The sequence below is a fragment of the Aulonocara sp. 'chitande type north' Nkhata Bay genome, linkage group LG6 (assembly GCF_057382095.1).
Source record: "Aulonocara sp. 'chitande type north' Nkhata Bay isolate Kocher_YH1m ecotype deep benthic linkage group LG6, A_spYH_male_GT1.1, whole genome shotgun sequence".
Taxonomy (NCBI): Eukaryota; Metazoa; Chordata; class Actinopteri; order Cichliformes; family Cichlidae; genus Aulonocara; species Aulonocara sp. 'chitande type north' Nkhata Bay.
This window is the reverse complement of record NC_141349.1, coordinates 4,808,839-4,823,937: the sequence shown is the minus strand read 5'-3', so window position 1 is coordinate 4,823,937 and position 15,099 is coordinate 4,808,839. Positions and strand designations below refer to the sequence as shown.

The window sequence follows — 15,099 nt, the reverse complement described above, 5'->3', positions numbered from 1 at the left end:
TCAGCATCTGTTAAGTTACTCCACCACTGAAAAGGAGACATTGGCCCTGTTGCTAGCTCTTCAGCACTTCCATGTGTACTTGGGGTCTGGCACATTGTAGCGTACACTGATCATAATCCACTTGTATTTCTTGCCCGAATGTTTAACCACAATCAAAGGCTCATGCGATGGGCCTTGCTGCCACAAGAGTACAATTTGGAGATTCGGCATATAAAAGGATCAGAAACTGTACTAGCTGATGGCCTCTCCCGGCTGTGAGTATGACTTGTTTTGTTGTCTGTCACGAATATTGAAATCTGTGTATACAAAACATAGTCTTGTATTTTAAGGGGAGGGGTGTTACGGCCCTGGGCCTTGGAGAGAGTGAGACTACCCTTTTGTGCTTATGCAAATCTAAGTGTGCCAGACCTCGCGGATGATTGGCTGCCTGGAAATCCCATGACCACTCCATGACCAATTGACTGGCTGATTGTCTGCACCTGGGAGTATAAAAGGCTGAAGATCCTTCACACTAGGGGGGAAACTGCTGGTCTGAAGTGAACATGCAGTGGCCTCCTCGTCTGCTTTGCATGTTAAACCTGTTTGCTGTGTTGCTCTTTGTTTAAACCTGATATACAGCTCAACTTAGTTTCATTAGAGTTTTGTGATCCTGGCTTGCCTTAGTTACCCTTAGCTTTTATTTTGTGTGCCGCCAGCCTGCTTTAGTTGACCCTTAGCTTTTACGCCTGACTGTTTCGTTTGTTCTTTATGTAATAACTATATGCCCAGTGGTCTGTTGAACAGCCCTGTCGGTTTTCTGTTTAAAGTTTGACATTAAAACCTTTTACTTTACTCAGTTTTGTGTGGGGGGGCTTGTGTACGTTACTCCTCCCCTGACACCTAGCAGAGGGGGTCGTAACACAGTACTCTTGCTGCATTAGAAAAAAAGAGGCTTTCTCTTTGCAACCCTTCCTTGCATGACGTACTTGTTGCATGGGGCTTGTTCAGTATTTTTCCAACTGTGCTGTCATGATAACTGATGCCTGCAGAGTCTGAGATCTAGCTCTTCTTCATTGCCTCTGATTCTCTGTGATTATCGACCTTTGGGCATTTCATCTTGGGTCTCCCTCCTTCTGCTGAGGTGGAGACAATTTGTCAAGATGTGTGGCTTCAGGTCTTTGGTACTCTTGGGGGATGCGGATGGCCCAGATCTCATACATACACATCATCTCTCTCACTCACTCACTCACACACAAAACACAAGGAGATTGTTGATTTGTATATTTGTATTTCTATTTGTACTCTATCCATTATTATATTTTCTTCTTTTTTCCTATTTGTCTTCAATTTCTTTGTGCTTGTTACTTGTGCGTGTTAAGAGAGGGTGTGAATAAAGTAAGGCAGTAAGACAAAGCAATGATTGTTATGCCTGAGCAGTATATTAGCTATGCTCAGCAGAGGACCAGAGCCAGGAGGCACACCACAGTGCTCCAGACCTCTCAGCTCATTTTGTTCAGAGCACAGAGAGAGGGGATGAAATTGAAAGTTTGGATGACCTGGAGTTTAAACGCTTTAATCAGACACCAGCAACAGATCACAGGATAAAGGGAAGTACAGGAAAAACTATGAACGCTCAAGAAAAGGTGGCTGAAGGCGAGTGATAAGGAAAGAACCCCACTAAATGGCATGGACACTGTTTTTGTTCATCACCACTGCTAGAGGTGGAGGGACGCAGTGCAGAGGTGACATCAGATGACAGCACAAGACATCCTGCCTGCCGAGAGTTCATGGACGATGTAATCATGATGACTTCATCAATCCAATTGATGAATCTGACAAAAAACACCTTCAGCATCCAAAGGTCAGAGATTCTAACCCAAGAACAAGGGATCCGATGTTTTGGGAAGAATTATGAGAGCTCTCTGAAGGACACTGCTAATCTCGGGGACACCAAAGCTCAGCTAAGCACCTGGCTCATGGCAACAGCTTGGATGGTTCAGCTTCAATGTTTGTCTCACCGTGTGCAATGAAGTCCAGAACTCCCCATCTTTAAAACCCCATCCAGCACCTTATTGGGTTTATCCTGAACAGTAACAAAGATGGTGCTTGAATACAAACACCCAGAGAGACAAGTAACTCAAAACTCAAAAGATTTATTGTATTAATTGTAAAATCAGTAAAAGAATCACAGTGAAAACAAGACATGTGAAAATCCAAATCAGAAGTGAAAATTGAAATACAATTTTTCAGCTTACTAGAGTAAAAATATCAGTGCTTGAAAACAAAAAACAAACAGCAGAAGTAGTTAAATGTATCACTCAGTTCAGGTCATTCAATAATTCTGACCAACATCCATACAGAAGAGAAGCATTAAAGAGAAAATCCTTTAAATCTCACACAATTTTAACTCAAATTAAATATTTATGACAGTGAACAGTCACATCAATATTGATGATTTAGAAATGAAATACATCCAGTGTATATATATGAGAAAGCCAAATAACCCAAATAAAAACCGAAGCAGTCAGCTCTGATAACTTCTCTTGTACAGCCACAGCTAAAGTGAACATCTATCTTCTTTTAAACAAAATATTAATAATTTTTCCAAATCAATGATTTGATTTTAATGATTTTCTTTTATTTAAAACTGATATTCTGTCATATTTTAATTTATGTTCTAAATGTGTGTGGTGTGTATTAATTAATTAATAAGTGTTCTTTATAGGTAAAGAAAAAAATCAGACCAGTGATCATAGATAATGGCATTTACTCAAACCAGCCACAAATAAAATACAACGCTTGTAGATAAATCCGGTTTGTCACTTAGCCCTTTACCAAATAAATTATCTCCTGTCAACACAAAATAATATAATTAAGACATTTTGTGCTTTCTAATATTTCAGTCCTTAATGAATTGCTAACATTCACTCAAATTTAGAAAAAAAAAATCTAACAAAAAACGAAGATTAAAATAAGGCAAATTTGTGATGTATGTGATGTGATGTGTACATTTGGCAAATTTCTCATTTTCCCGTTTCTGGCCAAGATTCACTTTGATACTCTCTAACGAGCTTGCAGCCAGTCAGTAAAACAGAATTTCGGTGTTTTTAGGAAGAGCAGGCGGTTTTTGTTTCAGAATCAGCAGGAAGGAGTGTTTGCTCAACCAGCTCAGCATTGGATTACAAAACAGAAAGCGTTTCTGTCTACTGAATGAACTCATGGGCAGTGTGTCAACAAGTACTGTGAACTTCAGTGATAAATGTGCTCTTATCAGTGTAAGCTTTATAGGAGCCACATGCAAAAGGTTAATAGCAGTAACTAAGAAATCCGATGCTGACGGGGATCAAGGAGACCAGCAAACGTCTAATTCGGCTGTCTCTCACCCTTTACCCTCCCCTGTTGCTTGTCATGTGTTTCTTTGGTGTATTAAGAGTTTTTTCATGTGCAGAGGTGGGGTTTTTTTTCTGTTCTCAAACTGATCTCCCTGTTGGAGGTCAGTCTGGGGGGGGGGGGGGGGGGGGGGGGAGTTATTTTTTTCTCCTTATCTTTCCTCATGTGGTGCATTTTCCATTGTTATACCTCTCTGACCCGTCTTCCCCATGTGATGTTTTTTGTAATGTATGTATGGTCGGAGGGTAAGATGGCGCCACCATTGCATGCAATAGGTCGGAGGCCTTATGAAATTTCCCCTTGTGGGACTAATAAAGGTATATCAAATCAAATCAAAGAGCAGGCCTGAGCTGAAACCAAAATTTTAGACTGTTCATTGTGAGTGAACCGCCACTAGTGTACATTCTGTTACATCACTAAACCTGTTAAATTAAAACAAAGAAATCCACACGCAAACCAGGAATGTCGTCCTCAGACATTAGTCTTTCATGAGCCAGGGCTCATATTTCATCACCACATGCAAATACACACACAGGCATAACTAGAGAAAGAAAGCGAGTGTGAGACAACTGAAAAGAAAATCTGCAGCAAACAGCAATTAGAGCTGACTTCTGAATGCTCGTACCATTTTGGAGGAAAATCCCAGGTGGCAAAATACGGATATGTTTAGCTTTTATACAATATTAAAACCTATTTCAATCTAAGAGTACAACAGCCAATGGCTCTACCCACTTTCATATTTGCAAAAGGTTAATGTAAATATGTAAACACGACAGGCGACTAAATCAGCTATCGCTCTCACACACCAGTTCCACTGTAACTTAACTTTAGAAACTTTAGGCATAGTCTGGTGAATTGGTCTCTCCTTACTCTAAGGAGTTACATTTTATTTTACTGTGATTATTGTATATAAAAAACGAATAAATCCTTTAACAGTCAAAGGACAGACAAAGGAAAAACAGGCATTCTGGCAGCATCTGGCTTCTTTTTTAAAAAGGTAAACAAAGAAGAGAACCGTTTACTTTTTTTTTTTCAGAAGGGTCCCACACAGCTCAGTGAGAGTGGGTTAGATGATTTGGCAATAAAGAAGTGGCAGAGGCTTTCAAGGTATGGGTCAAAGTAACATTTTCTGCCATCTAACTTTTCTATATAAAATAATTTAGGACATGCTATTTTCCTGCATTAATTTGTGTGGTTTTCAACCTCTTCTGAAGAAAAACCATCACCACCTTTTACACAATTTGTGCAGGGTGGATTAAAATAAATGTATATCAGAGAGATGGAGAACTAAAAACACATGTGCGTCTACAAGCTGGAACGTAGACATCTACTAATATATCGATCGAATCCCTTGATAGTTTTCAATGCAAATCACCAAACCAACATTCACTGAGTAATTTGTTAAGATTTCTAAAGAGTCTAGAAGATGGTAAAAAAGCAAAACCCAGGAAGGAGAAACCAGATTAAAGTGAACCTTGCAGTCAGAAGTTCTTCTTCTTCTTCTGTTAGAGGAGCTTGGGCCTGGATGGGTTAGCTCTGACTGAGGAATAAGCCCCAATGTGACTGATGAGGTTGGGTTCTACACTATGGGACCTCTGCCCAGGGACTGTCCTGGCCATTTGATACAGAACAATGTCTTTAGCATGCCCTTTGTAGCAGAATGAACTGTCTAGATACTCAGCCACCCTTAATGAGGCATTGCCAGGGAACAACATGGCTGGGGTGCAGCACTCGGTAGCTGGCGAGACGGCATACAGCTGTGGGGAAATTCTCCGGACTTCTAGAAGGTAATGCCGCCCCAACAACTCTGCAGCGGTCATAAAGTATAGAGTGAAAAAGAGGAGATGGGTAGCGGACAGGGTGAACGAGAAAGAACAAGGGTTCCAGTAAGGAAAGCTGAGGAGGAGAGCCGTTGCGCCAACCAATCCCAGCCCCACCCACTCCAGAATGCGGTATGGCTCAGGGTTCCAGTAGCGTTGTAGCCTTTCAGGATGATATAGCTTGATGTAAAGAGTGTGAAGAGCAAACCTACGTGACAACAAATCCTTTATAACAATGAAAAAGTCATTTCTTGGCAAAGCATCATCTTCTAGAACGACAATATTTTTAGGCTTCACCAGATCCCAGCCTCTGCGGAGACAAAAGACATAATCCCTCTTCTCCTTTTCAAAGGTATTAATTCGCTCCTGTATGCTCTGCTGCTCCTGAGGTGAACGCCGGACCACCCTGAAGTGGCTCTCCAGCACCTTGGCATCTTGATTTTCCTGCGGGCCACTCTCCACATCACAGACCAGCACCTCCGCGCACTTCTGCTCCCCACAGCTTCCCACAATGTTACTCAGCTGCAGCATTACCTGGAGCAGGTAGTGGTAGTCCCGTGCCTCCTTCCGCCTGGCTGTTACCACAGTGACCAGCAGTTCAGGATGTTGAGTGAAGTTGTTGAATCTGGACGTTGCTGCAGTTGAAGAGCTCTGCCAGAAGTGCAGAGCCTCCTGACCTCGATCTAGGCTTTCCCGCAGCACCACTTCACTCATAGAATCGAGGTACATGGACTTAATGAAGTAGTAAGAGTACAGCAGACGATGGCAGCACAGAGGAAATATGACACAAAATGTGATGATGGACAGGGCGAAGGCTTGAGTGACTGTGCTGGACCATCGCAGGTACTGGCTCAAGAACACTTTCCATCGAGGCATTGGGGAATTTGTCATGTGATGACAAAAAAAAAGTCAAAAAGAATCTGCTCTGGAGGATTTAGGTCAACATTTACAGTGTCCCAATATGATATAGCAGTCCACTAGCACTTACCACAGCAGTGAAACATAATGACTGTGGCTGAATAAATGGCTGTGATCTGATAGCCTTGTGGAAAATGAGTCAGCTATTGGTTCTTCTTCTTGTCCACAGAGTGGTAAGAGTTTCAGCTCAGTCCTTGTGGTCTGTTTCTCCACTGATGTCTGTAGAGAGAGACAAGGTATTTCTCAGTTATAGTTTTCAGCTATCCTTTAGATCCTACATTAGAAAACTACTTGCTAGTGGTAGTTCATGTGGAAAGTTTGACACAAACTGGAAATGGAGCACAATAACATTCAAAGTAAAAAATTTGAAACCTTTTCAAATGTATTGCAGTGGTAAGCACAACGTTTTATTTTGAAGGCAAACATTCTCTTTTTCTAGTTTGTACCAGATTTTTGTTAAATATATTCTTTGCATATTTAATGATATAATACAAATAATGAACATGAATTTTCAAGGATAAATGTTTTCTTCTTTTTAAAAGGCATTACGTTATCAGATTATTCCATGATAAATCAGTGAGTGCATGCCATGTGAACCGCTTGGAATCAGCAATTTGTTTTTTTATGTTCGCTTATACAGTGAAGGCAAATGGTAAATGGCCTGTATTTGTATACCGCTTTACTAGTCCCTAAGGACCCCAAAGCCATCCACTCATTCACACACTGGTGATGGCAAGCTACAATGTAGCCACAGCCACCCTGGGGCGCACTGACAGAGGCGAGGCTGCCGGACACTGGCGCCACCGGGCCCTCTGACCGCCACCAGTAGGCAACGGGTGAAGTGTCTTGCCCAAGGACACAACGACCAAGACTGTCGGAGCCGGGGCTCGAACCGGCAACCTTGAGCCACGATCACCCACAAGGCATGCAACATTTTACCATCATATCATTACTGTATGAGGTATAACTATAGACAGTACATGGGGCTGGTTGAAATATAGCTTGAGCCCAGGTTTATGGTAAAGAAGTGACTGAAGTGATTGTTTGTGAAATTGTTTGGGCGACTGTGGCTCAGGGGGTTGGGAAGCGTATCTGTAACCGGAAGGTTGCCGGTTCAATCCCCGGGCTCTCTGTCCTGGTCGTTGTGTCCTTGGGCAAGACACTTTACCCTACTGGTGTTGGCCAGAGGGGCCGATGGCGCGATATGGCAGCCTCGCGTCTGTCAATCTGACCCAGGGCAGCTGTGGCTACAACCATAGCTTGCCTCCACCAGTGTGTGAATGCGAGAGTGAATGAATAGTGCTTTGGGTGCCTTGAAAAGCGCCATATATAAATCCAATCCATTATTATTAAACCTTCAAATTCTTGTTTTGTCAGTTTGTAACGCTGGCCCATTTTTACTCCCTCCTTGCACTTTCTTAATCAAGCATTAGCAAACATGAATTTGAAAAAGATTTTATCCTTAAGGAATCACACCTAGACGTTGAGCCTGGTATAAAATATAGATGGAAAGGACATCTTTTAGACTGTTCTGACCACTTGGTGATATGACCCATTAAATCTACCCCAAAAGCGCTTTTGAAGATTTCTGAGCTGTCAGAAAACAAAGAAAACATCCATGAAATCAATGCTTGTTTCTGTTACTTCACACATACCTGGTATAAAGTTCTTATACAAATAAATAAATAACAGTCTTCTTAGATTTAGCTTATGTTATATGGAATGACCCTTAAAAATAACCCTAAATGCCAGAATGTTGACATTGCTCACACACACCTAAGTAAAGTGAGAGAGGTATTGATTATACTGAACTCCTCCTTCACTGTGGTGGTGGATACAAAACCATTAGTTAATTTAAACATGTTAAAAATGTGAGTACCAAAATCACAGGTGGGAAGTAACAAAGTAAAAATACTTATATAGAATTTTCAGGTATCTGTACATTACTTAAGTATTTATTTTTCTGACAACTTTTTACTTTTACTCCCTATATTTTTAAACAAATTTCTGTTGTTTTGTTTTTTTCAGCACAACTCCGGAAAGACTGCCGGTACCCACAAGTTGCTGTTGTGCTACTTCAGCATCTAGCTAGCCATACAGAAGAGGAGCAACAATAAAGGTGTAACATGTTGTGGCAGGTTATTTCAAATGCAACTATAAGCTCAGCAAACATTAGCAAACGCTCAAACTGCTTGTAGCACAGTGTGTTGCTAGCTAAAGGTCCAACTGTTGTATTTCACAGAGAAAGAAAATAGTGTAACGATGGTTAAGTGTTACTGGACAGTGACATGTTGGTTTTCTCTGCACACTGTTGTTGTTCCTTTAAGATTCATGTTTGGTTGGGCTGCAGGAAGTAGTGAGGGTGGTGTACAGGAAGGGGTGGGGGGGACCTGGTTGTTCTGTGTGTGTGCCAGGCTGAAGAGAGGTGTAGTTCGAGAGCGCTTCCCCCTGAGTTAACAACCCGCTGGCTTATGTGCCGAATAAACGGACAAACTGAGACCCCAACCGTCTGGTTCTTGTGAACGTTACATTGGTGTCAGAAGTGAAGAAAGAAAAAAGAACCCCAGAACGCCCGAGATCCTGTTGCCGGCGACGCTTGCCGTTACGAGACGAGGATGTTGCCGGGCAGGATTAAGAAGGAGACGGAGGAGAGGGAGGAGAGGGAGGTTCGTCCGCGCTCGCCCGCCCATGGAGTGAGGGAAACGGCGCTGCGGCTGTCTGCCGAGGCTGGATTTTCTCCAGGTTTGACTAGGCTCGGGAACTGTTCGCACAGCGGCCGCGATTCCGGCGGGAAGGAGTTGACCTCGCTTGGCGCGCCGTCACGTGATGTAAACAAACATGGCGGCGCCCAGCAAGCTGCAGCGAATATAAAAACGCCTAAGTTCAGCGGCAAGACGCCATGGGAAGTGTTTATCGCACAGTTCGAGCTGTTAGCTGTTGCAGCTGGCTGGTCTGAGGAACATAAAGCTCTCCAATTGGCTTTGTGCCTGTGTGAGGATGCAGCTGCATGCCTGCTGCTGCTGACCGAGGAGCAGAGGGGAGATTATAATGCTCTGGTCGGAGCACTTCAGAGGCGCTTCGGGCAGTATAACCAACCAGTGCTGCTGAGGTCGGAGTTCCACAACAGACGCAGATTGCCAGGTGAGCCCCTCCGCATTTTGGCCCATGAAGTCGAGTGCCTTTGCCGGAGGGCGTATGACAGCATGCCACCATCAGTGCAGGCGGAGTTAGCTCGGGACCAGTTCCTGCAGGCCCTGAGCCCTAAAGAGCTCCGCATGCAAACTCAGCTTGCTCGGCCGGCCACACTCAGTGCAGCCCTGGAGCTAGCGTTGGAGAGGGAGATGCTTGCAGGATCCTCTGGGGGCGCTGACGACGCACACGTGGTGAGGGCTGTGTCAGCACCTGTGGAACAGATGGAGACGCCAGCGGGCCTGTGCAGTTTGGTGCAGACAGCTTCGCTGCAGTCGCCTTCCCCTCGGGCTGGCCCACACCGCCGACCTCAGAGCTGCTGGGGATGTGGACAAGTCGGACACCTCATCAGGCAGTGCCCCAAGCTTGCAGCGGTTCAGGGAAACGCCCACGGGCCCGTGTAGGCGGGAGTACACGGGCCTGGGAGAACGACATCCCCACACCACCGCCACCTCCACCCGGTGCGGCCATCACTGTGGGCTGGACCCAGGTTGGCGGCTTTTGCCATGTTCCAGTGACGATTGCGGGGGTGTCCTGTACGGCCCTGCTGGACACGGGATCCAATGCAACGCTGGTCCGACCCGATATTGTCCCAACCGGAGCTGCTGTACAACCGACTAACGTGCAACTTAAGACTGTGACCGGTGATCTGGCCCCAATGAGAGGGAAGGGAGTGTTCCAGTTCAAGGTGGGGGACCTCGGTGTGTCTTATGCTGCCTGGGTGGCTGACGTGCAGGACGCCTGCATCCTTGGGCTGGATTTTTTACGAGCCATTGGTGGTGTACTGGACTTAGGCAAAGGCCTCCTCGTACTCCCTGATGGGAAGAAGGTGCCGCTTATTCCTCCCCCGGTCTGCACAGCATCTGCCGCGGCGTCCACCTCCACCGCAGAGACCCCTGCAGACCCGCCAGCAGAACAGCGAGCGGAGGAGGAGGAGGAGGAGAGGCTCTCAGCAGTGAGGAGTATCTGGTCAAAGAACTGTGAGGGGCTGACTCCACAGCAGCAAGAGAGTCTATGGCAGGTACTAAAAGGGTTTAGTGACATTTTTGCCCTGAAAGAAAGTGATGTTGGCTTGACACACTTGGTAGAGCACGTCATTGAGACCGGGGATGCCCAGCCTATTAAAGTGCGCCCCCGCCGCCTGCCCCTGGCTCATCAGGAGGCTGCAGACAGGGAGCTGTGTGAAATGATGAAGGCGGGCATCATAGAACCATCTGATAGCCCGTGGGCCTCCGCGGTGGTGATGGTGCCTAAGAAAAAAAGTCCTAGGATGCGTTTCTGTGTGGACTACAGACCACTCAACAAAGTGACGAAGAAAGACTCTTACCCCCTTCCCAGGATTGATGAGTCCCTCGACTTAGTAGCCGGGTCCTCCTGGTTTTCCACCCTGGACCTGCGGAGTGGCTACTGGCAGGTGCCACTGTCCCCGGAATCCAGACCGAAGACAGCCTTCTGCACTAACAGGGGACTACGGCAGTTCAAAGTCCTGAGTTTTGGCCTTTGCAACGCTCCTGCGACCTTCGAGAGGCTCATGGACAGTGTGCTGGCTGGCGTCCCACGGCAACGGTGTCTGGTTTACCTGGATGATCTTCTAGTGCACGGGAGCTCCTTTGATGCTGCCCTGGATGCCCTGAGACAAGTGTTGGAGAGGGTGGCGGCTGCAGGCCTGAAGCTGGATCCCGACAAGTGCCACTTCATGAGGAGGGAGGTGGAGTTTCTGGGCCACAAGCTGGGTCGTGAGGGCATCAGCACTTTGGAGGAAAAAATTCACACCATTACCGAGTGGCCCACACCAGCAGACCAGAAACGGCTCAAAAGCTTCCTAGGACTGGCGTCTTATTACAGGAGGTTTGTGAAGGGCTTTGCCTCCATAGCCGCACCACTCTTCCACCTGCTGCAGAAGGACCGTGACTTCATCTGGACCCAGGACTGTCAGCAGGCGTTCGACACCCTCCGCAGATCGCTGACAGAGTCCCCAGTCCTTGCCCCCCCTGACCCCGCCCTGCCTTTTGTCCTGGACACTGACGCAAGTAATGTGGGGCTGGGAGCGGTGTTGTCGCAGGTTGGACCGGAAGGGGAGAAGGTGGTGGCGTACTTCAGCCGGGTCCTGAACAGGAGCGAGCGGCGCTACTGTGTCACACGACGAGAGCTGTTGGCTGTGGTGGCGGGGGTGAGACACTTTAAATACTACCTGTGCGGCACAGCATTTGTTGTCAGAACTGATCATGCTGCCCTTCAGTGGCTGATGTCTTTCAGGGAGCCAGAGGGACAGGTGGCTCGCTGGCTGGAGGAGCTCCAAGCCTTCAATTTCACCGTGGAGCACAGAGCAGGGACGCACCATTCTAACGCAGACGCCCTCTCTCGCCGCCCATGTGCTGCAGCTGGCTGCCGTTACTGTGAGAAGCGAGAGGAAATAGAGCGGGAACTCACGACAATAGACGGAGCAGCACAGCTCGCCTGCAGGGTTCTTCTGGTGGTGGATGCAGCGGAGTGGAGGGCACGGCAGGAACAAGACACAGACCTGCTGCCGGTCCTGCAGTGGCTGGAGAAGGGGGAGCAACCCCTTTGGGATGAGGTCACTGGGTTTTCCATCTGTACCAGGGGGCTGTGGGCCAAGTTTGCAGCTCTCAGGCTGAAGGAGGGGGTGTTGGAGCGTGCCTGGAAGGATCCTGCCACGGGGGAGGAGAGGTGGCAGGTTGTGGTGCCAAGGTCGCTGAGGTCAGCTGTGCTGGGAGCCTGCCATGGGAGCACTGGCTCTGGCCACTTTGGGGTCTCCAAGACTCTTCGCCGCCTCCGCCAGGGCTATTACTGGGGTCAACAGCGGAGGGATGTGGAGGACTTTTGCTGCAGCTGTGATGCATGTTCCTCACACAAAGGGCCACAAGACCAGTCCCGGGCTCAGCTTCAGCAGCAACCAGCAGGAGCCCCAATGGAGCGAGTAGCTGTGGACGTCATGGGCCCATTTCCTCGCACAGACAGAGGAAACCGCTATGTTCTTGTGGCCATGGACTATTTTGCCAAGAGGCCGGAAGCATACGCCATCCCAGATCAGGAGGCTGAGACGGTCGCTGATGTATTAGTGGAGGGGATGTTCAGCTGCTTTGGAACAGCAGAGACCCTCCACAGTGACCAGGGGCGTAACTTTGAGTCCAAGGTATTTGCTGCCATGTGTGAACGCCTTGGGACTAAGAAAACCCGCACCACCCCACTTCACCCCCAAAGCGATGGGCTGGTGGAAAGGTTTAACAGGACGCTGGCCCAGCAGCTAGCCATCCTTACCTCAGAACACCAACGGGACTGGGATTACCATCTTCCCCTTACCCTCATGGCCTACAGGTCGGCAGTGCAGGACTCCACCCAATGTACGCCTGCCCTGCTCATGTTAGGGAGAGAGCTGAGAACTCCTGCAGAGTTGGCTTTTGGGAAACCCCCGGACGCGCCAGAGGCACCACCGGGCCGGGACTACGCAAGGAAGCTGCAGGACCGGCTGGATTCTGCACATTCCTACGCCCGAGAGCAGCTGGCGAAGGCAGGCCTGCGCCAAAAGAGGAATTACGACATCACCACTAAAGGGAGGCACTTCCGTGCTGGGGAGCTGGTGTGGGTCTACAGCCCAAAGAGGAAGAAGGGACGGTGTCCTAAACTGGATAGCAGCTGGGTGGGGCCTTGCAGCGTCCTAGAGCGAGTGGGGGAGGTTGTTTACAGGGTGCAGTTGCCTCCTAGGGGGTGGATAGTAGCGCTACACAGAGACCGGATGGCCCCCTACAGAGGACAGTCCCTCCCCTCCTTTCCAGAGGGACGTGTACAGAGCGTCCATGACCCTGCTCAGAGGGGCCCCCGACCGGGGCTGCGTTCCCCCCCCTCGGACTCTTCACCCCAAAGCCCCGAAGCTCCTCGTCCTCCTCAGGGGCTCAGGAGGTCAAGGAGGGAACGTAGGCTACCGCCCCGCCTCAGAGACTGTGTCGTTCCCTCGGGGACGAGGAACTTATTGCTGGGGGGGCAGTGTAACGATGGTTAAGTGTTACTGGACAGTGACATGTTGGTTTTCTCTGCACACTGTTGTTGTTCCTTTAAGATTCATGTTTGGTTGGGCTGCAGGAAGTAGTGAGGGTGGTGTACAGGAAGGGGTGGGGGGACCTGGTTGTTCTGTGTGTGTGCCAGGCTGAAGAGAGGTGTAGTTCGAGAGCGCTTCCCCCTGAGTTAACAACCCGCTGGCTTATGTGCCGAATAAACGGACAAACTGAGACCCCAACCGTCTGGTTCTTGTGAACGTTACAATAGCTAACTTCACTCAGAGATGGGGAAAGATAAGAAAGGCAGGAGAAGAAGAGAGGTTAGATTTAAAGATAAGGACTGCTCAGTTCAGCTGGATAAACTGGAAATTTGAAACTAACATGCAAGTCCTCATGTTTTTAAGTCAGATAGGGTCCTGACATGTGACATTGCTTTTTTTTTTTTAAAATTGTGAAACATGCTGCACAACAAACTGAGGCAGACTAACTTGCATTTACATGATTTTTAATAAGTTGCGTTTCTCTGAGTGTCATGGGTCCCTGTGTAGCTTCAGCATTGTCTTTGAAGTGTCTTTGGGTGTTTCCCTACCCCAAAGCCCGCTTTTTCTACAGTCTTGTGTTCGGGTGATTGTCACCGGCAATAGTGATAAAGGGTAAAGTAGGTTTGGGGCGGATTTCACCCAGTGATAGTGTTAGTGTACAAAATCAGGCGATCTTGATTTTTAGCGATAATATTCTTGTTTGCTCTAATAAGGTTGCTCTGCAGGTTAGTGCTGGATAAACAGGTTAGCTTGCTGTACTGTGATGGATTTAAAGTAAAGAGCAGTGTGTGACTGGTGCACAGTGGCTGCCTAGTAAAAAGTTAGTACAAGCAGTGTCCTCTCAGTGTTGAGGATGGAAATCAGCCAAGACAACTTATGAAACGTCTGCTGACATCTGGCTGAATTCAAGTGTGTACATCCACAAAGAGCAGCTGGTAGCTGATAACAGCCTGTACATTAAGAACATCTGCTGGAGCTCTCAACAGAAATTATTGTGAGTTGTGATTCTTTCCCCCACACTGAGCGATTACATCTGACTTTAGGAAATTATGATTCTAGAAATACTCCACGCATCTACGTGTTGCGATAACCCCCGTGACAAGACGGTAGCCCGAGTAAACGTTTGCTAACAGTAAGGAGCCAGCAATCAGGGAAACACTGAAATCTTCCGTAAAGGAAGTGTGGCTCACATAATATGCGCGTTCACGTCGCTATTTTTAGATAATAAACTATATCGCGCTTTAGTATTTACAAACTCCGCGCGTGTGCCAACAAAGCCGTGGACGCCAGTAAAGTAGAAATAAACTCAAGAAATGTTACTGTGCTTTTTTCGCTGTGGTCGCTTTATTTTTTAAAAGTGAATAACAGATGACACCATACGGCAAGAAACACGGTCTGTGTTTAAACAGCGCTCTCTCTAAGCTCTGGGTAACACCACGGATCAGTCAAAGTTAGTAAAAACACCCAACACAGGATTGTTTGCGCTTAACGTGCCAGATTAAATTCTGTTGCTCGCGCCGTCCCAGCGCTGTGAAATACGGATCAAAGATCACCGTTACGCCGCGTGAACCATCCGAGAATGAGGAGGGCCTCATTTCAGACATTCTGAGAGAAAACACGGCAGACAAATAAATAAACAACACTTACTTGCGGTCGATTTCCGTTCCTCGCTAACATGACCGAACATCACAGCAACCTCCCCTAAGATACGGCAAGTGACCCGCAGTAAAATACCGTATTACTGAGAAC

General features: G+C 47.4%; 1 protein-coding gene across 1 annotated transcript; it reads right to left on the bottom strand.

Annotated features, from left to right (window-relative positions):
* Positions 1–3,494: 3,494 nt before the first annotated feature.
* pgap4 (post-GPI attachment to proteins GalNAc transferase 4) lies at positions 3,495–15,099 on the bottom strand. The gene is made up of 2 exons (XM_086294706.1): positions 14,998–15,099; positions 3,495–6,326 (listed from the first exon to the last, which is right to left on the bottom strand). The coding sequence occupies exon 2, from the start codon at positions 6,078–6,080 to the stop codon at positions 4,875–4,877; it is 1,206 nt and encodes a 401-aa protein (XP_086150832.1). The 5' UTR covers positions 6,081–6,326; positions 14,998–15,099; the 3' UTR covers positions 3,495–4,874.